The 27,393-nt window shown below is 39.6% G+C and overlaps 3 protein-coding genes across 3 annotated transcripts in view; all 3 read right to left on the bottom strand.

The window, feature by feature from the left end:
• smtnb (smoothelin b) overlaps positions 1-5,882 on the bottom strand; it is a 52,118-nt gene extending 46,236 nt beyond the window's left edge. Inside the window, exon 1 of the mRNA XM_080432543.1 lies at positions 5,555-5,882. Within this exon, the coding sequence (XP_080288669.1) occupies positions 5,555-5,605 (51 nt within the window). The 5' untranslated portion in view covers positions 5,606-5,882. The remainder of the gene's footprint in view (positions 1-5,554) is intronic.
• A 1,110-nt stretch (positions 5,883-6,992) lies between these two features.
• On the bottom strand, positions 6,993-15,439 carry trafd1 (TRAF-type zinc finger domain containing 1). The gene is made up of 12 exons (XM_080434077.1): positions 15,024-15,439; positions 13,764-13,817; positions 13,550-13,685; positions 12,414-12,467; positions 11,879-12,320; positions 10,924-11,232; positions 10,748-10,812; positions 10,326-10,586; positions 9,743-9,866; positions 9,175-9,391; positions 8,988-9,045; positions 6,993-7,822 (listed from the first exon to the last, which is right to left on the bottom strand). Exons 2-12 carry the CDS (start codon positions 13,796-13,798, stop codon positions 7,784-7,786), a joined length of 1,740 nt encoding a protein of 579 aa, XP_080290203.1. The 5' UTR covers positions 13,799-13,817; positions 15,024-15,439; the 3' UTR covers positions 6,993-7,783.
• A 786-nt stretch (positions 15,440-16,225) lies between these two features.
• mob1a (MOB kinase activator 1A) lies at positions 16,226-27,127 on the bottom strand. The gene is made up of 6 exons (XM_080433334.1): positions 26,678-27,127; positions 25,837-26,003; positions 24,426-24,519; positions 20,309-20,442; positions 19,538-19,701; positions 16,226-18,624 (listed from the first exon to the last, which is right to left on the bottom strand). Exons 1-6 carry the CDS (start codon positions 26,689-26,691, stop codon positions 18,547-18,549), a joined length of 651 nt encoding a protein of 216 aa, XP_080289460.1. The 5' UTR covers positions 26,692-27,127; the 3' UTR covers positions 16,226-18,546.
• Between the last annotated feature and the right edge of the window lie 266 nt (positions 27,128-27,393).

Raw genomic sequence — 27,393 nt, 5'->3', positions numbered from 1 at the left:
ACTAATTGCTGAAGTGTGCTGGTTCACTTGAGTGAGAGATGCAGGAAGAGAAAGAGAAGATGCTTTGACAGCAGGATGCCAAATCTGAGGTTTAATGAGATTGAATTATTGGCTGACATTTCTGAAGGCAGAAGGCATATATTTCTTAAAGTCTTCCATGGCTATATGCCACACACAATGTGCTTGAGATAAGTGGCTATGAACAGGGAGATACTGTGGCGAAGCGTCACTCCCCTGCTTTACAACCTCCATTTCTCTGTCAGGGGACCAGGCTGCTGTTATCTGAATTCACATGCAGTCACTTATTCATGCTATACTCTCACATGGTGCATTCACACAAATGGCAAGGCATCCAGAGAACAGATTAACTCTTAAAGAGTTCTTTATGTGGCGGTGGTTATATCTCCACAGCAACGTATTCGTGAACATGCCATCAAAATTCAGTTTTAGCTTGAATGCAGGCAGATGACTATACCGAGTTTGACACAAGCAGTAATCAACCTCTTTGAGTAAACCACAGTGTTTTGTTTATAACCTGTAATGATAGTCATATTCTGTGCCATATTTTAAATCGTAAAATGTATTCATTTGTGTTCAAATCCAAATAATTGTTCAAAGAAAACAATACACTAAACATTCATCTTCCAGGAGTGTGTATGTACAGTAGTTCATCTCAAAGCATTTATTCTTAGCACATTTGGCCAAAGCACAAGGCTATTTTTAGCATTAGCCAGTGACAGAAGTTTCCTGTTTTATCAAACAACATGCTCTTATCTGCCTGAAACGGCTGTGTGTTTGGATAGTGTTTGAATATCCAAATACTGCTGCTAGCGATCGAATATTACAGTGTAAATAAATAAATTGTACTGTGACAGCTGTGTGGGAAAGATGAAGCAGCCTATAAAATGATTTTCACCCACCCGTCCCCCACAATGAACCCCCCGACACCTTTAAAACTGAAGGCGATAATCACAAGGGAAATGCTTCATACAAATATGAAGGGAGTAAATACCTATGAGCAGGATGACAGGGCCAGCAGAATGAATCAGGTGTGCACTGTGACCTCTGTCCACGTAGAGCTCAGAGCTCAGTTGCTCCAGGTGAGGCCAAAAATACACCATGAACTACTTGAATCCTAGCGTCCCTATTCTGGGGCAAACATTCAGCTAAAATAGATCTACAAGCTCACGTGTCACGTTGCGAGCTTGTAGATCTCCATCTTCGGTGAAGAGATTTGGTGCAGAGGAAAATACTAGATAATCTAGTATAGAGCCTTGGGGGACCCCGGTCAACTAAAGTATAGAGGGTTTTGGTCAAACAATGACAGGGGTCAATGGTTACTACTATCCTGAGTTGTATTGACTACAATAAACCCTGAGTCAACAACTGTTATCAGTGGTCTCTGGTCTGCAGCACACAATATTTTGTATGTCTAGAATGTATAAGGTAAAGGTTGTGCTAAGAGCAGAGATGCATGCAGCAGCTTGCTTTCAGGACTTACTTCTTATTCAAATGAACTGCACCCTCTGTGTAGGTAATCTCTTAAGACAGATTCAGCAGCCAGCAAATTCAAAGGATTTTTTCCCCTCTTTTTTAATCGATGGGTTCCCAGATTGGTAGGGAGGTGGTTTTCATGATGCTGGAACAAATCCTTCAATTATGTGTAGCCTTGCAAAATCATGTTGTGGTAAAGGACCAGACATGCCCTTCCATTCAGTTTGAACTTGGTGAGTTATCATCAAAACGCAATACACAGAATATGATGATTGTGATGACAGACACCATACAGTATATTTTAAGTACAAGACAAGCTTTATAAAAGTCCAGATGAACCCACAACATCTGAAAATAGACTCAGACAGAAGTTATGCAATCTGGTGCAATTGTTCCGATTTATCCCTCTGCTCATGACAAGGCTGACATTTTGGACCCCGTCTCTGGGGGGCAAGGAGACCTGGGGACCGCAGTGGGAGACTCCAAAACAAGCCTATTCTTTATGCCTAACTGTAACCGTTGAGCCCCTGTCAACACACAAAGAGCCCAGAGAACCATAAAACTGGGGCCCAGGGGTCCCATACTAGCCACAGAATGCACTTGCTCTATTTTGAACATGTGTGAAAGTCTCCTGCCCACCAGGGAGAAAGGACGGTCACATGGACAGCAAGACCAGCTACAAATCATTATGCGAGACATTCCCAGTTCCCACATGCAAAATCAGCCCCACAGATGCAGAGGACAGGGACTCCTCTGAGCAATCATGTCTATACTAGGCCTGCCACAATGATTGCAATTATTTGAGATAATTAAACATTTTGCATATTTGTCCTAATCGTTTCCATGTTAAAAACATTCATACATTTTCAAAAATAGTAATACTATTTTGGCCAGAGTACATTATTTATTTTGATAATTGGTTTTGGTTATCGTCAGTCATTGATTTTGATCATCGTCAGTCATCTGTTTGTATATTTAAGTTATATGTCATATGTTGTGCAATGTTTGTTAATTGCAATTTTTTAAGACAACTAATCGTCAAGTAAAATGTCATAAACGTGATAGCCCTAATCATGACAAAAAAAGAAAACTATACAATTTAGAAAAAGCTAAAAGGAGAAATTAATCTCTTATTTATTTTTTTATAATATTAATATTTATATCATTTATTATTAATATTGTAATTATTTACTGGAACCCACGTTAATTCTCTCAGTAATAACCTATAAGCCAACTGATCCCAGGCTCAGGGCGGATTTCACTTAGACATAATTATAAGCTAGGGGGAATGTTCAGAAGCAGTGACAATGATTTATTATGCTGACAGATGCCAAAGTCAACTATGCTCAGATCTGAAACAGGCAAAATGTGCTTTGCCTACCAACAGAGAGAATCTTCCACTGCAGAGAAACACCTGTAGACTTTCAGGGCCGTCACCCAAACACACCACCTCCAGAGGACATAATGATACACCTAGCGTTGCTTGTCAAAAATGACAGATTTTTCTAACAGAAATGTTTAAATTAGGCTTTATAATCAACATGCTCAAAGCTGGCAATTGGTTGATTACCAGATTAGAATGAGTGGGGCATTTCCCCCCAAATTTAACTGGAGTGTGGGTTGGTGTTGGGGTGGAGTGGCGGGGAAGCGGTTGGCTCCAGCAGTCTTCAGTGGCAGCTGTCTCACTCTCTTTTGTGGTTGGAAAGCATAAAAATTAAGCACCATTCAAACAGATGGACAGCAATAAACATCCTCTCAACGACTCCTCTTCCCCAGCAGCAAGGGGTCAAAGAAACGGACTCACCGACTGACAAGTCTGTGTGTTTAAGTGGGTGAGGCCACAAGGAAAGGGCTGTTGTTGGTTGCCATAGAGGGGAATAAATGGGCAATATAGCAGTGGGCTGAATGGAAGTGTATTCACGGGATTAGTGTGGTTACAGATGCTGCCATATGTAGTTCATTCAGCACAATGGACCCTGGATTTGCGTGCGTTATCCTTAAGTCGTTTCATAGCAAAGGCTCCAGACTTCCCAACTACCTGTTGCATATAGGCCACTCTAAATTGTACTGCCAGATTTTATTTTACCAACTTCCTGAGTCGCAACCGTTAACAATTCTCTGTGCAAGAATTGCAATGCAAATGCAACAAGTTTTTCTTAGCTGTACAGTTGCTAAATCTGGATACTGCAGAGTATCAGATTGTTTGGGTGGATAGAAAAACATAAGGCAAAAATCAGTCTCTCTTTTCTAACAAAAATTCAATCCAATCATAACTCCATATTGTATAAACTACTCTGGAGAAATAAGCTTCATACAGGGTTGGTTTCCTGTGAAACCAAGCCAACTCTAGTATGGAAAAACATGACACTTTAAGTCACCACAAGACGTCAAGCTGGTCATTTAATTTGTGGGATGTGAATGACCCTTGTTGGTGGTCATGTTTGAAGGGGGAAGTTATGGGGGAGATTCATTCATTACACAGCACAGCACAGAGAACACATAATATTTCATATTTATTTGGGGAATGGTTCATGAATGTCGGTATAATAAACATACTATAGTTTACCCAATGGATTCCATTCCTTGTCTACATGCAATGTGATACCAATGTATTATTCTATAACTACATCTGATTTAAGAATGCTAGTAGATCTGTTGTTTTCAGTAGTCAACAATCCATTTAACAAATGCTTTTTAAACAAATTGTCTTAATTAATGAATTGGGACAAAACATTTTAATATCAATACTTCCACATAGACCACACACCAGACTAAATATGCATTATAATCCAACGCAATATATTGAGGGGGAAAAAAAAGTCCTGTCACCGTGGTCTTGGTCTATTTTCACTCGTGGTAAAGTTTTGACCTTTCAGGGATATAAAGGAAGTGACTGGAGTTCTTGCCCAGACAATTCCTTCCCTGAAACCTCTGAGAAACGATGGGTCCAGTAAACTGCTCTACATAGCCTAGAGACAAGGTCAACGAAACATTATTCCCTAACCTACATAAAAAACAATCAGCTTTTCTTCATCAAGTTCACCAATCTTCAGGAAAAGGACATATAAATGTTATTCTAAGATGGCAATTTCTCTGTGCATACATTCTGCATTCATAGATTTCATGTACTCCTTGGAAGCCATCCATCAGGATAACAACTTGATAAAACCAAGTCAAGAAAGCAGAACTTAGGTCCACTCTAATAGGAATATGCAGCAGATAGTTGACTTTATGCCACCTGAATAGAATAGACAGGCTACAATACATGATACACACACAGTCAATGCATGTGCAACAACTGTCAGTCAAGACAGAATGAACAGGAAATTAAAGGATTCGACTCACTGGAGTGTACAGTGTCTAATGTGTTTGTGATTCAGAGTGAGCAAGAGTGCTTATGTCTACCCAAGGATAGATAGATGACTAAGTAAAGTGTTCTATAATCCTTGTCTATATTACAGATATTAAGTGTGACAGGCAGGTGTGTGTTTCATAGTGATTTCCCTCTGCCTCAGTCATCAGTGTTGCTGTCAAAACATCAAGTCTGAGGTTAGAGAATTGTTTCTTGAGTCTGTCAATGTGATGATGACAATGTTACAAATTAATTTGGAGCCACAGTTGTGACTTGTCTAATTGTCATTATTGGAGTGGAATTTTATATTACCTGGGTGAGTCAATAATTAATAGAAACATAGAAAACTTGCTTATTATGTACTCAGGGTCCCTCGGCTTAAGTTATGAGGGTTTTGGATGTATATGATGAAATGTGTTTTACAACTAAACAGAGTGAGACTCTGTTCTCAGTCAATCTTTTGTCAGTATCATCACGTGTCAAACCTAGACGGGTCACCCAAATTATAAGATAAGTCAACAATTACAATTACAATGAAAACAATGGAAATCAATAAGATGTTTAAGTAGCATGAATTTGTAGCGTCAATTAGTTTACCCCATCCCTAATGTCTCAGTAGCCTTGGATCAAGACGGGTCATCCGTCATATGATATGACAGTCTTGTATCTGAGAACAGAAGCCAGTGAGCATCCCATTCATCTACTCACCAAGGCTCGTAGCGAGGACTCGTCCAGCGTTGAAAACCTCTCCAGAGACATTTTAACTTCTCTGAAGAAACACAGGTGAGCCGAAAAGGACTCGAGGATCAGCTGTTATGCGAATCTCCTCTCCACTGGTCAACGTGTGAGTGAAGCCTACCAACCACCTGCACGACTCCTTGCCGTTTGCTATCTATTATATTTGAAATAAACAGATCAGTCCACGGCGCAGCAACAACGTAAAAAAACACCTTTCTATTTAATGATGGGACACATATTTCTAAACTATTTATATAAGGACCCTTCCAGTTAAGCGAACGCTGGAACAGTACTGGTCTGGACACAATAAAGACTGGTAGCTTTGAAATACAGAATTCCCACTCCAAGTTATAGGCCCGCCCCTTGGTCTCAAACTTCTCCCACATTCATACATAGCGCGCCGCATGGTGGGAGGGCACTAAAGAGCTGACGCTTTCACAAGCTTAGGTCACTAATGGAAACTACGCCACCTACTGGTTCCCGATAGAGTGGAGCAGTGGTGGTGGATTGTACAATGGTACAACAACCATAGACTGTAAAAAGACGGTACAACCCGAGTTAGTACCGATATATTATAACTATATAATGGGCCTGGTCTACAAGACACCACAACGTTAAGATACCCATGTACCTGGCTGTCAAAGTACTACAAAAACGTAAAATGAAGTCCACAATCACAACACCAGAGGTAGGTAGCTCCACTGATCACTTGCAACCCAGATTTGGCACAAACAAGGGGTTGAATTCGATTTCCTGCTATGCAACAAAAATGTGGAATGCCCTACCAAAAGTAGTGAAGGAGTGTAAAACCCTACTCTCCTTCAAAACTGCCCTCAGGTGCCTGCAATTCGAAACTGGCCCCTGTAAGTCATAACCTAGCCCCCCCCCCCCCCCCCGAACTGTTTACTGTACATATTTTGTTTTTCTTGTTTTTAAACTGTTTATATGATGTTCTGCATAGTAGTGTATATCCGTCTGTCATTTAATGTCACTATGAATTGAGTACATCCTATTTAGTTGACCTTGTATTTGAACTGTACTTTCATGTGCTTTTTTCTGCAAACTTCTAAATAATGTATTCAATCAATCAATCAAACAAACGTTTGTGTTATAAGCCTGTCTTGGATGTAGACTCACTGGCACGTTATGGAAGAATATTATGTCTATTGCCTAAGCATGAATTGTGCTTTATGAATGTCGTCTTAGGAATCTAGGAGGCTCCTTGGTTGGTGACCAACATTGATAACTCTGAAATTATGTTCTTTTACTGGGTGTATCAAAAACATACTGAATGATACCATATTTAGTTTTCGTTACCATTATTTAAATTTCTTAAAAGGTTTTGTTGCCGGATTGTAGGTTTCAACTCTGGCATCCATTAATACTGAGTCTAGAAATGTCAGTTTAATTCAATATTTTAATTAAAAGCATTAGTTAACAAGCCAAAACATCCCAATTAAACCCTTTTCCTTGAAGTGTTTCTAAAAAATAACCTAATGATATATGGATTTATAATATATAAATGAGTTCAATGTTTCTAATATGGGCTAAAGTTAACTTTACTTAAATCTTCATACAACTTCAAGGTAATTAACTGGAGACATTTTATAACCTTCATATCAGCAACACCACTCCCTTGTATTCCTTCAGTATGATATAAACAAAACAAAGATATCACAAAAAATGAAAGACAATTGCCCAATAGCACATATTTGAATATTTCTTAGTCAGACATGCATTGATCTACAATGATCAAATCCATTTGTTAGGCCCTTTTAACCAAACCATGTCATGATATCAAAGTGCTTTACTTAAAGCAGAAACAAAAATAGGACATTGATAGACCTTTGTTAGCTAGATGAGTCAGAAGAACACTGACATGAAAATGCAGTATTAAATGAAAACGTAGACTGAGGAAAAATACTTAAAAACTCAAAATCTGACAGACATGTAAGACTTATACATGCAAACATTTTTTAAATGAAAAATTAAACAAAGGATAAAGATGGTGGTTGCTAAAAAGATTCAGTTGGGACTTGAAAAAGCTAAACATTGTCATAAAATACCACTACTAAACACCTAGCACTTATACAGGCACTTAGCAGGTAAGTATGCGTTTTGATTGCGGAGTAAAAATGTGAGAATTCAGAAAAGATAAATGTTTTGGTGGATATTCTTTCTCTCCAGAGATTCTTGCTCTCACTCCTCTTCCTGCTCTTCGTTTTGCTTCTTGGGCAACTGAAAATTTAAAAACAGACAATGATGCAAAAAATGCACATAAGTTGATGTAGTGCAGTACACACACACACACACACACACAGTAGTGCTGGGTGGGTGACAGGGTCACCAGCGCAACCACCACTTAAATAATTGAAAGGTATTTGTAGTGATCCCCGAAGTGAAATTACTTCTCTGCATTGGCCCAGCAGTGGCTTCCAGTTGGTGGTTAAGTGTCTTGCACAGGGACCGTTAATTAACCAGGCGACATGAAGCTGGAGGAGCCGAGCATCCTCCAGGATAAAACCTTGTGACCTTCTGATTCCGAAGACGGTAACCACTGCCACAAACATTGTCATTCAAATGACATTTGTGGCCTGCTCTGCCAAAATTGGTAGGATGTTGCCAAAAATCTTTTTGGAGATATGTGCAGTACTACTTTTGCACTACATAATTTTGAAATCTGTTGTACTGTATAAAATAAGTAGTTGGATATGAGTTGGACCTGTTACACACCTGTACACAGCCAAATCAGCTCATGGTTGTCATGGCTACCAGAGTATGACAATTATCTCTATGTTTCAAGCTTATAACCCTATATCTACAAGTCTTATCTGCAAGTGCTGTTGTCTAAGTAATTATTTAGTTTTGCTTGCCTGTTAACCTTAATTTACCAGCGTCAAGAATATATTTGTCCAAATTAGGAAACATTATAAAATGTATGAAAACAAAACCAATCAGACAAAATTACTTTTAGACTGAATTGTTTTTCTTGATGGAAATGTCATTAATAATGACTAATGTGTGTGTTTTACAGTCAAAACAACGAAAAGGTGACAAAAGACACCACATCCTGTCCTGCTTGGCTGGGTGGTTTGGTTTAAGGCTGTAGTAACGATAACAGGGACTAAATGCCATCAAAATAAGTGTTCAAGGGCGTCCGCTGGCCTAGCGGTCCAGGCGCATACCATATATGCTGGTAATCCAGCTTGACAGCGTGTCGCGGGTTCGACTCCCGATCCCGACGACCTTTGCTGTATGTCACCCCCCCCCCATCTCTCTCCCCATTTCCTGTCAGCCTACTATCCTATCAATAAAGGCAGAAAAAGCCCAAAAAATATCTTTAAAAAAAACTCTTTATTCATACAATGTCCTTTATTCATGCCAAGTAAATAGAGTGGGGTACCTTTGTTCCTGGATTCCTCATTTTTCGTTGCACTTCATTATTTTCTTGTGTATGTAGTCTGGAAGGCAAATACATCCATTAATATGCATCATACTCCAAAGGGGAATTAAAGGGGATTTAAATGAAATGCAGTCCGAGTTGCAGCAGTTGCTAGCTGGCAGATCAGAGATTATGCCTTTGGTCTTACCCCTTAGTTGTTGCAGTGCTGGGCTTGGATGTGTCACTAAATGGTGGCTGAGCACCTACTGCCTCCCTACTAGGCTGGGGTCTGTTTTTCAGTCCAATATCGTTTGAGATCTTTCCTTGAGTTGGCAGTAGTCCACTGTAGCCCCTCTGCCATTCCTTTACATTTCGCACCAGTGGTTTCTCCCTGTCCAATCCAAAGAGCTGATCCAATGGGTCTGCTACATATGGAATGATGTCATCAAGAATACAAACAACAAAACATGTGACCAAAGACAGATCAATTGTATGTGCAGCAATGTTGGCTGGTGGTTTGAGAGAATAGTGACTAAGCATTTACATTAGATTTCCACCACTATCAGCATCACAATCAGCCTCACCCGGGTGTCCTGTAACAATTAGCCAACCGTATACTTTGACCGCTAGGGTGATAGCAATATGTGTACATCCATCTACAGTATATGTTTTGGGAGCATGTGATAACAAATTCCTAACACTAGAGTGTGAATTATATATATTATATATATATTATAACAATATTGTCCCCCTCAAAATATAATTAAATGGCATACCCTGGTGCTTTGTTCGCCTCTGTAAATCTGGAGAAGTCGTTGCTGGAGTCAATGGTTTTTGAAAGGTTGCTTTTGTTCTATTATCTCCTGGCTGAGCAGTGTGGGGTCGGAGGTCACACTTATCCTGAAGGGGAAGAAAACGAATAGGTATAAAACAAGAATCAGCTGCTCTTAGTTTGCACTTGAAACCTTTTGACCCAAAGAGTGCCTTATACTAGCTGCGTAGTTGCAGCTTAAAATGAATATGCAGCATGCAATATGAAATGTTCTTAAAAACTTTGGTATGCACTATGCAGTTGTTTATCATTAGTATATTCAGTTGTCAAAATACAGTTACTAACGTTACTCCGGTTCATGTTTCAGCAATATAACCAGTTCTGAATGTTTAACACATCTTACTGTGGATGAATTAGACATAGTGTCATGGTTGTAACAAGATTTAAGGGTGGTCCACACCAAGATCAATTAATTATGAGGATAACTATAACAATCACAATATGAGTATCGACACTGTTGAATGCTAACGTTCTGCAAACAGTTGCGCCAAGCACCCGCTGCATCCTTCACTAGACAAGGAGCATACCTGATGATGGAAGACGACAGCCTCCTCTAAAGCCACACCACAGAACTCACAGGGAATGACCACATCTCCTTCCAGTGGACTAGCTGGGGGACTGTAGGAGGGTGGGGACACTGACCGAGGGAACGTAGGGAAGTTAGAGGACAGGTTGTCCGGTACGGTGTGCATCAGCCCCCCGGCACCTCTTGTCATCCTGTCCTCGCTGAATGGAGATGGGGGTCGCTTGCTAAAGGAGGCAAAGGCTGAGGCTGGACTGCAATTGGTCTGATAAAACAAATTAAAGAAACGCACGAGGTTGAATGCTAAAACCTATTCACAAGTGCCATGTGCCACCAAAACAGTAGTACTGGTCATGAAAGCCAAGTGTCAGACAGTGTTTGAAAATATAATGGCCACATGAAAACACTAAAAAGGACACCACAAACCTGGTGTAAAATGAGGTCCTCTTCTGGAAATAGCTCTTCACAAAACTCACAAGGCAGCATGGCATCTACAAAAATAGTTAATGGACAGTTTTTTCCAGATACTTGACACACTAATCCTCATTAATAATAGCCAGAAACAAATATTCTACATAAATATTTTATTAAAATGATCTGACCTGTCTGATCCTGGTCTTCACTGATACTTGTGCCAGCTGCAAGAGGTTGGAAGTTGTTGTTGGGGGGAGAAAGAGGAGAGGAGGAGGTGGTGGTGTTGGAGATCCTCCCAAATTTGTGGTCCCAGACATCAGTCCATAAGGCCCCCTCACTGCCATGCTCCCCTGCTTCTCCATCAGTCTGCAGGCTCAGAGCCAACAGATAGTCCAGGCTGGAGGAGTCTTCTCCGAATGATTGGTCCACGTGTGACCAAGGACTGCTGCTGTTATTGTTGTCGCCACTGTTGCGCAGAATTTCATCTTGTTCCAGCACTACAGGAAGTTGAATTCCATTAAAAGAACAAATACATTACACAATGGTATTTACAATACAATGAATCTAGCTTCCTTGAACTTCTGGCTGGGTGCTCTGCCATAAAAATAAAAAATGCTGCAAGCCAGGTCCCACAGTAGAAACAAGACAGCCACAGCAAGGCAGAGCCTCTGCATTGATACAACTTCTGTATGCTCTGATGAAGGCTTAAAGGAGGAGTTCACCCAAAAAATGACTTATTTTCTATCAATTACACACCCCATGAAGCCTTGATTTCATGGATTTATTTTAGTTTTTGTGGCATTCCTAAGACAATAATTTGATGACCGGATACATTAGCCGGTAGGAGACGGGAATCAAATTATTAGCTAAGGAATGCGACAAAAACAAAAAAGAATCCATGGATTCAAGGCTTCATAGGGTGTGCAATTGATAGAAAATAAGTCATTTTTTGGGTGAACTCCTCCTTTAAGCTGAAAAATTGTGAAACTGATTTTTTTTTAAAATGTAACTCTGGAGTGCTGCCATCACTTTTAGTTTTTTGTGTGACAGGGCTTGCAACACATTTATGTCACAAGAACATTCAATCAAATGTTTAGACATTGGGAGAAAAATATGTCTCTGATTCATCATTGATTAACTTACAGTGGCTAAATGCTGTGTTCCTAGGGGCAGTGTTCTTCCTGTCCCCAGGGCCTATTGGTCCCCATGTACTGTTATAAAATCTGCTATCAAATGACTGGGGAAAGGCTCTAGGCTCCGCTGCAGCACTTATGTTGTTATTTTTGGGACCTCCCTCTTGGGCCCTCAGAAGGTTTCGGATGGAGTGGGCTTCAAACCAGGCTCCTGGGGACTGTGGTTCAGCTGGGTTCTGAATTGCGCGGCTGTTGTTCCTTTCTTGGGGTGGAGTAAGACTGCCACATAAGGCTGGGTGGACAGCTTGATCCCTCAACATGACATTGCATTTGCATCGTGGGCAGGGCTCAGTACGCGTGCCACAATATTCCTCATGTTCTTTGGACTGACTGAAACCCAGTTCCAGGTCACAGTACGGACAAGGGACCAACCGTTGAGGGCATTCAGAACTCTGTAAGAAATTACAACAATGGCAAAAGATCAATCTCATGGTGTAAATCAAGAATTTTAGTAACTGTGAGGGTTATAAAATATTTAGATATACCTGGTGGATAGCAAAATGATTCTTCTCAATCTTCAAGCCACATTTGCATTTAATCTGAAATGAAAGTGAAGATGCTTTGAGGCGTAGATTCTCTGGTAAGAGCAATATTAACTGTTGCTATGGTGTTCCCTCCTGGTTTTAACCAATACTATGTAGGCTGAAGGTACATTTCATGTGGAATAGCTTACGAAAAACAAAAGTCTGACTTTACATTGAAAAAATATCTTCATCCTTGTGTATACGGTAACTATGCTAAGTATTAGGGCTGTAAATCTTCTGCTATCTCTCGATTCAATTCCGATTCTTGGGGTCACGATTTTTTCTGATTTTTTCAAAACAAACGATTCTCAAGTTTTTTTCTGATTCAAAATCATATTTTTTCCCTGATTCAGCCCAGAACTTGCCACTTCTCAAAATGTCACTATACCAAAATACTTTTTTTTCTTTCTCAAAAATCGTCCAACATGAGAATCGCGATTCGTATCGATTTTTTCCCACACGTCTACTAAATATACAACATGTTCTCACACAACAAGAATTCTATGCTATTGTGATCCTGATTCCTGGCTTGATTTTCAGTAAAAGCTCTGAGTTTTACTGAAAAGCAGTGCTGACATGTTTTTGCTGGTTCAAATGTGTAGTATGATGTGTCTAGCAAAAACTACAATGTAAGAGGAGGCAATATGCCTAAATTAAGAATTCATACACTTAATATGTGAGAGGGCACTGCAGGGCATTTTTGTGAACATGAACAATTCTCTCCCAAAACCAGTTCCTTTTTGCCTTCCACATTTTACTTCTTAATGTCATGTGTTCAAGTCAAGACTCAAGCGGGGTTTATTTGTCACTCATAGTACAAGTACAAGCAGTGAATTGTTGGTGCGGCATGCTCTGCAGACTGTGCTAAAAATAACAAGACAAAACTACTCATAACATTTTTTAAGTTAAGTAAAATAGAATCTGGTTTTGGCTTTGAGAAACACTTATTCGCTAAATTGATTGCACTCTACTAGACCTTGTGAATAACCTTCATGCTGATTATTAGTCTTGTGGCACCACTCCTCTACACAGTACAAATGTAACCAAATGGACCCATATTTGGATTTATTCATTAACACTGAGGATTCAGGCTTTACTTGCATGTGCTCCTGCTCGTTGTGTTTCTGCAGGTCTGACCGGGGCATTGGCTCCTGGCAGATCTCACACAGGGCAATGTTCCTTCGACAGTGCATCTCGTGAGTGGTGAAATTAGCCTCTGGGATGTCATGTTTGCTAGAAAAGTAAAGAAAGTTGAGGGCATTGCTTGTTGTCAATTTGACAGAAAATAAACAAATAAGGTGTCAGCCTTACCAATTAGCACAGAACTGAGTGTTTTCATCTGCCATTGTGCTCCAATTAAAAGGCCTATATGGACAAATAGAGAATAGTGACATTAATGGTACAAATTAAGGCTAGATTCACATATATGAAATGGTTGGTTGTGACTAACCATAGCCTTGATACAAGGCTGTCATATATAACAAATGACATGACAGATGACCGTCTTGTGATCCAAGGCTAGACCAGTGGTTCTCAACCTGTGGGTCGGGACGCCCAGGGGGGTCCCCACATGATTTGGGGGAGAGTCCCCAAATTATTTGGGGGGGGGGGGGGTCTCCAGATGACAGTGAAGTGACAATTTAAGGTCTTTTAAGACATTTTAATACCTAAGAAAGAAAAACAAGACCAGGAGACCTGGTTCTGCCAGACCCAGACTTCACATGACGTGTCAGCCTGTGTCTATGCCCATGTATGGACGAAAGGGGGGACAGACCTTTATGGCTGGGGCCTAAGGACAAAGTGACCTAAACCTGTTTTTTGCCCATGTATGCAGAAAACAGGTACAAAACATGCCCATGTATGGACGAAAGGGGGACAGACTTTTATGGCTGGGGCCTAAGGACAAAGTGACCATGCCCATGTATGGACGAAACAGGTACAAAGCCTCATGTAAGCCGACCCCTTGGGGCTGGCAAAAAAGACAATTACTGCATCATAAGTAATCATAAAACTATACTATTAAAAAAAACTGGTCAAACATGGGCCAAATTGTAAAAAAAAAAAAAAAAAAAAAAAAGGCAAACATTTTAAAATAGCCGATTTACAAGCTCACAACGCCTCAATGTGAGCTTGTAGATCTGCTATTTTCACAATATTTATCTGTGGAGAGTCAAACAAAATTAAATGCCTCAACTTCTACAATTCCAACAGCTTGTCAGGATGGGGGGGTCCCCAGTTCTAATATGATTCTCTTTGGGGGTCACAGCCAGAAAAGGTTGAAAACCATTGGGATTTAGTTAATCAGCGAATTTTATAAAACCCCATCGTCTCGAACAGATGACATATCGTTGATTTCTTCACCTAAACACAGGCCAAAAACTTCGTTAACTGACATATCGTTTATTTCTTCACCTACACAAACACAGGCCAAAACTTCGTTAACTGTCAACAGACTTTCGTTAACAACAGGTCAAACTAAAGCCATCAATTTGCTATGGTGTAAATTGAATACTTTCGCTAGCTAGCCTTGTTTGTATATGTTCATCTACGCAACTATTTCAGTTTGCTCACCTTTATTTTCCAAGTGATTATAGCCAGCAGCGGTGGCTAACTAGGTTAGCTATGAAGGTTTATGATCAAATATGCTGGTTGCGGTGCAGCATTTCTATCCGTTAAATCTAACCATGTTATGTATGTAGATTTATGCTCCTGATTCTGGGCAGTGGTCGCTAGCTTAGCAACGGCTAGTTACGAGTCGTCTGTCGTTGTCGTCTGTCAAACAAACTAATAGCGAACTATTTGGTAACTATATTTAACTGAATAGGCTTTTTAACGAACTTATATCCACAAATAGGACGCCCCGGTTCGTCGCAGTACTTAGTCCATGGAAAACGATCTTCAATCGCTGTAACGTCAATGTAAATGTAATTGATATTCCCAACTAGCACCAACAACACTAACGTTAGCTAGCCGTGGTGAACTGGGTGGAAAATGAAAACTTGAGGCGTACTTCCTCCTGTCTGTCTGTCATCTGATAGGGTGAAAGCAGTGTTGCCAGCTTTCGCGAGAGAAACAAGCAACCACGTCTAGGAAAACAAGCCCAAAAGAAGCGACTAAACACACGAGCACTTAGGGCGCGTTCGAAAATTACGCACCGGAGCACACTCGCCTATTAGTTTGTATTGGCCAGTGCGCTCAATTTTCGAACGCACCCGATCTGCAAGCTCACAACGCGTCACGATGTGAGCTTGTAGAGCTGCTATTTTCCCGAAAAATATTGAAGAAAATGTGAAAAATGTGTATATATATAAAAATGTAAAAAAAAAAAAAACATTTTGACAACACAAATCTGGTACGGGGGTCCCTGGTATAAAATATTTTCAGATGGGTCATGGGGGTCTACAGACAATTACATGACATGACAATGTGTGAGAGAGGACCTCAATGGAAATAAGTCTCAGGACTTTCTTGTGTGATCTTCGAACTGCTGCCTGCAACCATGTGGTTTTGCTTTTCAAAATAATTCAAATCAAATCAAAATAAGCAACTACACTTTAGAAACAAGCCCAAAAAAACGCAACCAACCACCAATATTTATTTACCCGCAACTTTATAGAAAAAGTCGCTTATAACACATGGCATGGCAACACTGGGTGAAAGATATTTCTGGTGCGTTCGTCAATGTAGCCGGGGAGAACCCGAAGCACCACACGCAGCGCACACGCATGCACGCGCGCGCACACACTCACACACTCACACACACACAAGTGCAGTCGTGTCCTTTCACCGTTTATTAATGTTTCAAATTCAATCTACGAATACTGTCACTTCAGACATTTTAATAATTGTAAGGCACAGTTTTGTTCAGGTAAAAACACTGATCATATTTACAGCAAATATTTGGACAGTTCAAACGAGCCCCCATTCTCTTCCATCAAAATCACCCCAAGATATGACAATTGCAAATATATAAAACATTTCATCTTTTTCCAAAGCCCTTATGTTGTTTCAATCAAATAAGTCTACCGTGAAATTTGAAATGTAACTCCCAAGTCACAAAAGTTTCCAAATGAAATTTAGGGAGAAAAGCAATACATTTCCTTTATGACTACTGTAGATTAAAATACAGTAGTAGTATATATATATTAAAATCGTGAAAACGACCTAGCACTGTTTGAAATGAGTTTCATCCAATGAAAACTAAAGGTAAGACCAACACATAAAATTATGCAAAATCTTTTGAACTATTGTTTCACTCAGGCCTAAAGACGGTGTTTTCACAAAGTGATATCAAATACACAATTTAGTCACATTGTTTGGGTTCTGTGGAGTACTGAATTATCTAAACATCTTTTTTAAAGTCATCTGTTAATGTTACTCATGATTGTCTGACATTGGTTCTAATGTGACTTTGCATAATGCACCTGTTCATTCTCCCCTCCTGTGACACTGCAAATAAATTGAGTCTGTGAATGTGGAAATAAAGTTACATTAAAATGGCACAGCAAACAGTCCTGCTGTTTTAGCCAGAATTGAGCACAGGAAATGACAATGGCAATTGCACTGGACAAATAACACATCAATGGAAAAACTACATACATCTCATGTCATTCATCCTTGTTATGCAGAGGTGCAAGATAAGTTATTACTGGATTTCACATTCCTGAAGACTGAGGGGAACATATTTATATTATGGAAAACAAAAATGTTAAAACTAAGTACCAGCATTCAAGGGACAGACCATCAAGAGTCCCATAATTAATAGGGACCACAGAAATGGATTGAAACAAATCTTGCATTAAGCAATGTGACTTTTCATTTTCACATAAGCTTTTCCTTTAAATCATACAACACCTTGTTGGGTTTCTGATATAACTTTTAAGTGGGTAAGGTAAATATTTTTTTCATAGTAAAAAAAAATACAAATCTGTTATGAATATAGTTTTCTGAAGTTTCAGTGTCATTATTAATAAAACCTTTTGTTATGCCATTTCAATCACATTTATTAAGAATATTGCATGACCAAATTCAGAAGAAATGCTTCAAACAAACTTTTTTGTATGACCCGACGTCCGTTTATATCAGACGGTTTTGTCATTCATACCGTTTCAGAAGAACCTAAAGTAGGAGGTGGGACAAAATGCTGTCCACAGTCTTGCATTTGCTTTAGTGAATCCTTCCCAATTTTTCGTTTTTTGTCTCTTCCTGACTACACTCCACCACCTCTGATCCTTTTGGTAATAAATGCAGATAAATGCAAACACTCAAGTTTTTCCAAGAAGCTATTCATGTTGAGACATGAGCAGCCTAGTCTACATGGTGGTGAAATACTGTAGTTTTGTCAAGAATTAACCCTGCCCACCTGCCATACTTGAATGTTGGTTTTGTAAAGTGTTTAGTTGCAGACACCCCCCTAAATTATCAGACGCATCATTAGGTCACAACAGGTAAACTAGAAGATGAAAAACAAACAGTGGAATCTTTCATAACCATCTGACTTCAAGTCAACAAAAAGAAAAATGTCAATGCCATGAGTGTGAACCGTGTCTAATGTCTATTGACATAATCATCCCCTCTCTAAATTTTCCCTGTTGCTCTCTAATTGTTCATGAAGAAAGCAGATACAACAGTATCTTCTGAAATGGAACATTTTGGTCATTATAATAGCTAAAAAACTCAAAACAAAAATTGCTCATCAATAACCAAAAGGTATGTGAAATGATTTAGACAATTCAAGCACTATATGCAAACTAAAAAAACAAAACAAAAACTGTTTTATTTCAAATCTTGAAATCCCTTGGTCCAACGGAAAGATCAGTAGGTCCCTATTACCAAATTGTTAACCAAAATCCTGACAACAATATTTTATTATACTACACTCTGATATCTCATCTAGAATGACTAGAATGAAAAAGAAGACAGAAAAAGAAAAACAAGAATTAAAGAGAACGTACAGTAAAATATCCAGAAAAGGGAAGTGAAAAGAACAAGGCACTAAGTTTAAGATTTGAGACCAGAAGTCAGAGGTAGCAGTCGCAGAGAGGGAGAGAATGAAATTCAAAGCATAAAAAAAAGGAAATGCGTGGTCATGTGTTTATCTGTCCTTGGATCCAAGCTTTTCGATCAAGTCCTGCAGGGGAGCAAGCTCGCGCCGATCAATGAGGTTGAACTCCTACAAATTGACAAAAATACACAAATTATAAGTCTATCATTCGTAAAATAGTATTGAGGGTCTGTATAGTTGGCTAAATAATAATGACCCCATTGGTGCCACAATATTAGGACTTATGCACTTGCGGCATCGATTGATTTATTGAATACTTTATTAACAGTTTGCAAAAGGTACAGGGGTACAGTTATACAATAATGCTAAAATGATAACACAAAAAACATGAGGGCTTGTTTCCATTGTGGTCCTATGTATTCAATTCATCAAGACATTTAAAGACATACAATACTATACAAGAAAGTATCAATACTAGGAGCATTAAAAGTATATTTACAGAAAAACAGAGGGGGGTAATTTCTTTTGGCAAGCTAGAAGACTTGTCTAGGTCCAGTTGCAAATTGCAGACAGGTGCTCCTTTATGGCGGTTTTGAAGGAGGGTAGGGAGTAGGGATGGACCGAATGGAAAACTATTGTCCGATACCAAAAATAAATAAGGAAACACTTGGGTGAAACCGAAAGAAAATGTATTTTTAAAAACATTTTTTGTACCATTACTGTCATGGCTGTGCCTCTGTTACATGATTATGGCAACACTTACACTCACAATGGGTCCATATTGAGATCAGTATTGAGAACCCACCCCCAAAAGTAGGGCGATTTCACAGAGGGGTCGCCAAATAATTTGGAGGGGTCAGATAGGTAATATATTCTTTCCTTGGGATAACATTGTCACCCATTCTGATCGTAAAGTCTGAGGCCTTACTGGAGGAGGAGGAGCCATGCTGATTAAAAACATTCCATTCATAGTAGTTTCATAGGGATTTTGGACTACACACCAAATAGAAGAGATGCTAACTTTCTGCCTGCAAAATGACATCAAACTATTAAACTTGATTAGAATGTGTGGTAGTCTCACCTGAACAAAGAAAATGAAGTGCTTGAACGAGGTGTTAAGATGGGCCTCCTCCTGCAGTTGCATCACTGAGTCAAAATGCTGGTGGTAGATGTGGGCATAAACCCTGAAAAGACGTTTCAGGATGGTCTTGGCCACAGACATGAAATTCTTGGGAAACGGCACTCCTACAGACACAGAATGGTTATGTCAATTAGAGCCTTGACCAAAGTCCCTGATTTTCTTGGACAAGCAGAGCTAGTTGAAGAAGAGTTCTGGTGGTGTTTCTGGATTTTTCATTACCTCCTCACAACTCTGTGGTGATTACCCTTTACATAACCCAGGGGAAACAGCAAAACACAAAGGGAAAATGTGACATTGTAATATGGAGCCATTAGAAGCAAGCATAATCTTTGTATATCCTTTTTTGGATAGACAATAAAAATCAGAATAGTCACATGTTAGACTGCAATATCACCTTGCTGATCAAATTCTTCAGGAACACAGGCTAACCAGGGAAAATGCTTAACAATTAAATTGAGTATTACATTAAACAAGTAAGGAGTATGTTCAGATAAGTTTAGTGTGCTGTGCTATCATAGATCATTTCATTGATTTATGTATATAATATGTAAAAAAATAATACAATGGTCCTTCTACTGTAAAAATCTAAATAGGTGAAATGGTACAGCAACTAAACAGCCTAGTTGTCACACAACAATAATTAGCCAATGACCATTTCATTTGCCTAGAAGCAAGTGTATCCATTTAATCTAAACATTAAATGCAACTCACCGATTTTGGAAGGAAAAAGTGTCTCATCATCCAGTTGGTCCTGTACCCAGGTCATCAAGTAGTCAATGTACTTGGGAGCAGAGCATTTGATGGGCTTCTTAATATTAGTTCCATCAGCCCAGTGGTATTCATATCTAGACAAAAAGATAGAAATGGTCTCAGATGAAAGTTTAAGGAAGGTTACAACTGTTCCACAGGGCATCAGATACTTTTTATGATTGATCGTGACAATGTAAAACCAGACATGGTTTGTAACCTATATAAATATATACCGGTATGGGCATTACCTTTTCCTAAAATTGAGTTTGAATGAAATGATTAACATAGTTTATGTTCCATTGCCCACTGTGTTCTCATTCACTGCAAATATGCTGTACAATAAAAAATATGCCAACTATGAATTTGATTTGCGAAGAGAAATACTGTGATATTTAATAGCTTGTGTCTGTCATTATAATACTTACAAAATAATACACTTGAAACGGGACATGAGGCCCTCAGGCAATTTAAATAAAGAGGAGAGAGGGATTACAGCATGAACAGTTTATAATCAAACTTCTATTCTGTTAAGAGATTTGTTTCACATATTAAAAAAGTCACATCTCCACACATGGCATGCCTCTATTTCCACATGCAAAACATACACTGGTTGCAGACTTAACACACAAGACATTTGTTGTGCTATATTAGCAGCTAAAAACAGCAGTAGGGGAAAGAGAAGAGGCTCTACAGTGACGTTCTTCATTGTGACTGTGTCAACAGGAAGCAAAGCCAGGTTTCTTCCTCTCGATTACAGACAGTCAGGAGGCCAGAAAACAGGGGAAGTACCAACTCAAGACTCTAACAAGACAGCCTCTACAGGGACTGCATGCAAACTATAATGCCCGTTTTGTTTCGTTCATGTGATGTTCAGATGATTCCTTACCTCAAGAATGGTCTAAATCACATGAAGTGGCAATGCATGGTTTGGTTCTCGGATAATCCCCAAAATGTAGCTGCTGCTAATGACATTAAGTGGAGTCATATGCCATAACATATTTCACATTTTAAGTTTTTAAATACAACAATTTCTAGCATTTTCGTTTACAGGTATTGAACTAGAGGTCTAGGGCCTTTAAGGATGTGCTGAATTAGAGCTGGCGAACACTGGCTGTGTGACTCCGGTAAAAGAATCACGGAGAGGAGCTTCCGTTTAGGCTCTTTATTCACACTGACAGGATCGTTTGATTATGTGTCATTGACACCATTCAGGAAAGAAAAAACACAGGGTGGCAGACAGGAGCATCCCAGTTGAAACAATAGACCAATTAACAGGGTTGTAGAACTATAAGCCTGTTAACATGGACTTTCCTGCAGGTATACATTACTGAGCATAAAAACGTAACTAAAGAGGTGTACATAGGTGAACCACTTCAGCACACTCTGGTTGCCAAATTTGCAGACTGAGTGATATACAGACATCCTCCTTACAATAATTTCTTATGGCCCATTGATAGGCTCTGTATCTGCAGAGACCCTGCCCAGTGATTAGGCACTGTGCATGACTGTAGTCCCGGGTATCCAAATGATGGCATACCTGTGTTTCGGTTCATTTTCCCATAGCTTCATTTGATTAGCTCGGTAAACACACATAAAGGTGTCATTTGAGTTTCCAGTTCAAATCTGCTGCCGAACACTTCTGAACACTTTGGTAGCTGAATAGCTAACTAAAACTAACTGTAGTTGCCAACTACAACTTGACTGTCCCTCTGGGTTATAGGATCTTTAGTCTGCGTGACTGTACCTCCAGGTTATCTGAACGATGTCGCCTGACAACATGCAACTGTTCCTCTAGATCAGGGGTTTTCAACCGGTGGTCCGCGGACCATATTGCAGGTGGTCCCTGGCCATGCATAAAAAAATAAAAAATAAAGTTTCTTAAAAAACGTTTTATTTTATTTGTTTTACTTTTAATAACATACAGGAGTTCTTACTGTATCGTGTGTGTGATATGAAATGTGAGCTTACCATAATCACAGTAATCCTTAATCATATTCCATCATATTCAAACAGAATCACTGTATTTTATTAGATATTATATTGATATTATAGCTATTTTCTCCAGCTCCCTGTGGTGCATTAACCCCCCACCACTATTGTGTGGGGTGGGTATATATGATGGACCCACCACGCACAATAGTGGTGGTCCCCAGGTTGCTCTTAGTCAGGATGGTGGTCCCTGGGTCAAAATCAGTTGAAAACCCCTGCTCTAGATTATGGGAATATTGGGCCTCATTCATCATCTGTAAAGCACAGATCAGAGCTTAAACCCTGCATACAATGTTTTATACAACATTCTTCAATATATTCTTACTTTAATTTGTTCTTACTCTACGAACAAATTTAGAAATGACTCAGACCACACATACATGTATAGATTCCATTGTCTTCAAAAATAAATGAAAATGTATCTAAGAATATTATTGGTAGTAAAAATAGGTTTAAAATAGCAAACAATACTTCAATATAATTGTTAAATGTACACAGTAGGCTATTATGTTAATTGTCAGGATTTCTGTATATAATTGCTAATTTGGTATTGGTGATAATAAACATGATCATTAGACTAATGAAGTAATATTTAGTATTAAAATATTAGCTTGTTCCCACTTAAACAAAGTCCACAACAATGATTCGCAACACAATAAGTTGCAACTGCAACCACTTGCAACAGAATCCTAAATCTGCACAGACCGCTGCAACTGTGTGCAAGTTTCAACGGTTGCGTTGCGAATCATTGGTTGGACTGGGCTTAACAGTGTCAAAAAGAAGGAACCAAGTTTTTTTTCCAAGTTTCAAGTACGGTTTAATGTATGGTTTTCATGTACTCAAAGCCACAACCCCCAACCTTTCCCATGGACAGGTCGCACACAGATCCATGCACACAGAAAAATGACTCCTGTGCAGACCACCATGTGACGTCTGTCCACAACTATGTCTATGTCTATGACTATGATTATAACCACTGTAATTCAAATGCCTTGACCAATGCACCCCCGGGCATGCCAAGACAGGTTAACCTTTTCACTCCACCATGTTAACAGGTCCCTATTCCATTGCGAAGACGACCCTGGTGTCTATTGAGAGGTTGGGGCGTGGTATTACGCTATTTAACACATACAGTGCCAAGATCCCGTCTACACGTTCTTTCAAATCCATCGCTTGAGTGCCAGGATTCATAAGAGCCTGTTTACACGTTCTTTTGAATTTTCATTGTTTAATCTGTGATCGCACGGCTGTGTTTATTTCTCATCAACACTTTCGTTTTCCACTTACGTCACACTCACCCGGAGCCGGATGTAAAAAAAAAAAATCATTTCCGGGTCACGTTGTTTTTCTCCGGTGATTTTCGGCCAGAATAAGGAAAAACACGGTTTTTCACACGGTAGAAAAGACAAACGGACAGCTCAACTTCTATTTTCTTTGGTCCGGGTGACTAACAGCCATCGTCGTAGTGTATCACGTCGTTTTCAGGCCGATCAGCGGGCCGGGAATTGTCGAAAACGTCACATCCTTTGAATGACCGGATATGAGGTGGGCCTGTTTGGGAGGGGGTGAGCGAGGTGATCAATGTTTGGATGTGCTGCTCTCTACTGGTGGAACAATCGTAGGTGCTTGACAACACAATCAGAGAATGTATTTGAATGAAAAATTACAAAACAAAAAAATTAAAAAACACGCAAATTGCTGGCACAGGGGTGAGTACATTATGAATAAACTCTGGCAGTCAATGTGTTAAGATCTGGAGGAATGTGCCTGTCAATTTCGAATTATTCTGATTCACTAACAATTGCACAATCATAAGAAAATATTTGCCTGATGTTCATTTTGCATACATACTCACTTATTATAAGAATTGTCCTCAACATTAAGAATTACCAGAGAACCGAACCATTTGTCCATGTTTGACCTCAATCTGAGTCTAGTAAAGTAACAATGCAACAGAAAACCATTCCCAGTAACTCATTATACTTTAGATTACATTTCCTCTAAGTTGGGTGATCGCAGCAGACAACGGTTGTCAATGTGAAATTGAACATTGCCAACCTGCAAAAAGCATTGTATTCAAAGTGGTTACCTTGGTCCAGCAGACATCACAGAGCAGCTGGTCTCTGTGCAGAACTCTGTTATGGTGCCATAAAGCATATTGATCTGGTTGAAAAAATCCACCGCTGAAATTGAGGATAGACATGATTAAGTACCATCCCACACACAACAATGATGTCTTGTGTCAACTTGACTAATTCTTATGCCAACCACACCACAAGGTAAGCAACTACTGACTGCTAAGCTTCTTCTAACAGTTGAAGAAAATTTGGCTACAAGTCAAAGCACTGCTTGTGCACACTAAAAGCTTCACACATAAGTAAGGGCTTCATGCGTTTCAGGTCTAACAGCCAAAAATATACCCCAGGCCAAATTATACCCGGGGTTAAAGTAGGCCAGCACATCCCGGATATAAACCAGAACTAGCCCAGAATATACCCCAGGGTATAAAACACTACACTAGCCCACTTTAACCCCCGGGTATAGTTTGGCTGGGGGTATATTCTTTGGCTGTTACACCGGTTCAAAGCTGTTGCCGAGCCAATCAAACGAAGCTATGGGAGAATTAACCGGAACAGGAAACCGGTATGCCACCTTCTGAAAACTTGGGATTACAGATATGCACAGAGCCAATGCATGCTATTCTTCAGACACTGTGTCTGTGTGCATGCGCTCATACTTCATTCCATCCCTGCATAAGTCAGTGCCCCACTTGTGCCATGCCACCCCAGTCAAAAAAACACTGACAGTAGCCTATAGACATATTTCTACTTCTTCCTGACAACGACAGGCAAGTACATTATAAAAACATGATCATAGCAGTCATTTCCCCCTCCTGCCAATCAATATGGGAGTCTGGGACGGGTATTTCTTTACAGTAACCAGAATATAATTATTTTAATAATCTAATAATGAACAATTACTTTATAGAAATGTATAGTAACTAGTTAGTATATTAGTATTCAAATATAGTATTAATATTTGCACATGGTATAGAATAGGGAGCAGATGTGAGGTTGTGGGGTGTTTATTGTAGGAATTCTCCACTCTTCAAGGCTGACTAGCAGAACACTCCACAGGGTTTGACCCCCATAAAAACAAATTTCTCACACGCATGTGTATGAAAAGGCAGAAGGCAGCAAAAGAACCAAATGCTGTGTAGCCTACATGTCAATGCGAGACAGTTTCAGGCTTAAAATATTTTTTTTAAATATCTTCCAATTTAGAATGCATTTTCAATTAATGTTTCCATTTCTCAATTTTTCCATTACAAGGTTCAACTCTTGACTGTCGTGTTGATTCAAAAGTAATGTTACGGTCAAGTGGTAACAATGGTGGGGCCATTGATCTTGAAAAGACAAGTCACATATTTCCCTTAATGTCAACCCCTGCCAATAGAATGCTAGTTCTTAATACAAGGTTAATTATAAGCATCAACTCACTGTTCACAGCAATCCACTCATTGAGGTCTTCTCCCTCAGGTAGCATTACAGCCTGTCTCAAGTTCCCACTCCCTAGGGTTGCTTCAGCATGTTTCAACAGCTCATACTGATGGGAGCCCTCTGGGATGTTCTTTTTCGGCTTGAAGGTCTTGGATGAGCGACTGCCACTGCAAAGAAACAACAGTGAAGGCAAACAAGTTACGAAACGAAACAGAATAGTGGATGGTGTTTCTGTCTCATGACATGTTTCAGTAGTCGAAGACCCTTCCTCTTTCCTCTCTCAGCCACAGCTGTTCCAGAAACTTTTTGTATAACATTAAACTGATGTTTAATTGTTATGATCATGGACGCAATTCAGTTAAAGATAGGCTGCATAACTTTTGGGTTAACTTGTTTACAATATAAGGTAATGACGACTAAATCCAGAAATAAGTCAGTCAATTAGTTGACCAGTGATTATCTTTGGTAACGTTTCTGTGTTAAGTATATATATCCATCGATAGGATCGTTGGCAAAAGTAAAACAACATTATACCCTCCTCCATCCTTAAACATTATCGATCAAAATTCAACGTTAGCTGGCACTTGCTAGCGTTACCGATCCAGTAATCTAGTAGATCACTTGGCATGCCAAGAAAATAAACGTTATGGTTCATTTGCGTTACTCTAATAGTTTTTCAATCATAAAAAGGGAATAACTTGTCAACACAGCAGCGCAATGCAGTGATCAATGTCGGGGAAAAGACTAGTTCCAGTTAGCTTAAGTAATGTTTAACACGAACTGTCTTGCTTTGGGTTTAATGCGTGGCTAGCTAACCCACACAGTACATTAAAATACTTACAATAGGAAGCTCATCGTTGCGAGCTCGTTGGATGATGAACTGAAAATACAGCTTCAACTCCGGTTTATTGTGTGGAAGTTTTCAACTCGCCCCGTCGGACAACAACAACTACTTGTCAGTGTTGCTAGTTGTTGGTGCTAACTTGAAGAATCCTCTTCCTCACTCCTAGCCTGTCTGTCTGTCTGTCTGTCGCCTTCACTGTATGTTGCGTCGTTATGTCCGTCAGCAGCCTTGTCACGCGTTGCCTCCAAGTTCTAACTCGCTCAAATAGTGTTCTTAATTTTAACGTCTTGCATTGCGCTTCGAAAACACGTGTACGTCATGTTCCCCCAAACAATGCGCGACAGCACTGGGTTTCCAATATTATAATAATTTAGCTCTCCAAAAGAACTCCCGCCCGCCTGCCGTAACCGATGTTGGGAAAACGAGCGCTGCGAAGAAGTTGGTTATCAGGGTGGATGCCTGCCTACTATTTACTCTGGCGTACGACGGTGGCGTATGACAAAAATAGCGGGTCTACATCTACAAGCCCACAGCCATTGTTGCCAGATTCTGCGAGAGGAATAAGGAACAAGGTCTATGAAAACTAGCCCAAAAGAATATTGCAGGATTTCCCCCCCTCTTTTTTTGAAAATAGTCGATCTACCAACTGACAACGCGTCGCAAGAAAGATTCTTTTTGAAACATTTTAACAACACAAAGTCATATTTTCAGAT

Source organism: Gymnoscopelus braueri (assembly GCF_963280865.1).
Source record: "Gymnoscopelus braueri genome assembly, chromosome: 7".
Lineage (NCBI taxonomy): Eukaryota > Metazoa > Chordata > Actinopteri > Myctophiformes > Myctophidae > Gymnoscopelus > Gymnoscopelus braueri.
Note: the sequence above shows the minus strand (reverse complement) of the source record. Positions and strands in the feature narration are given on the sequence as shown.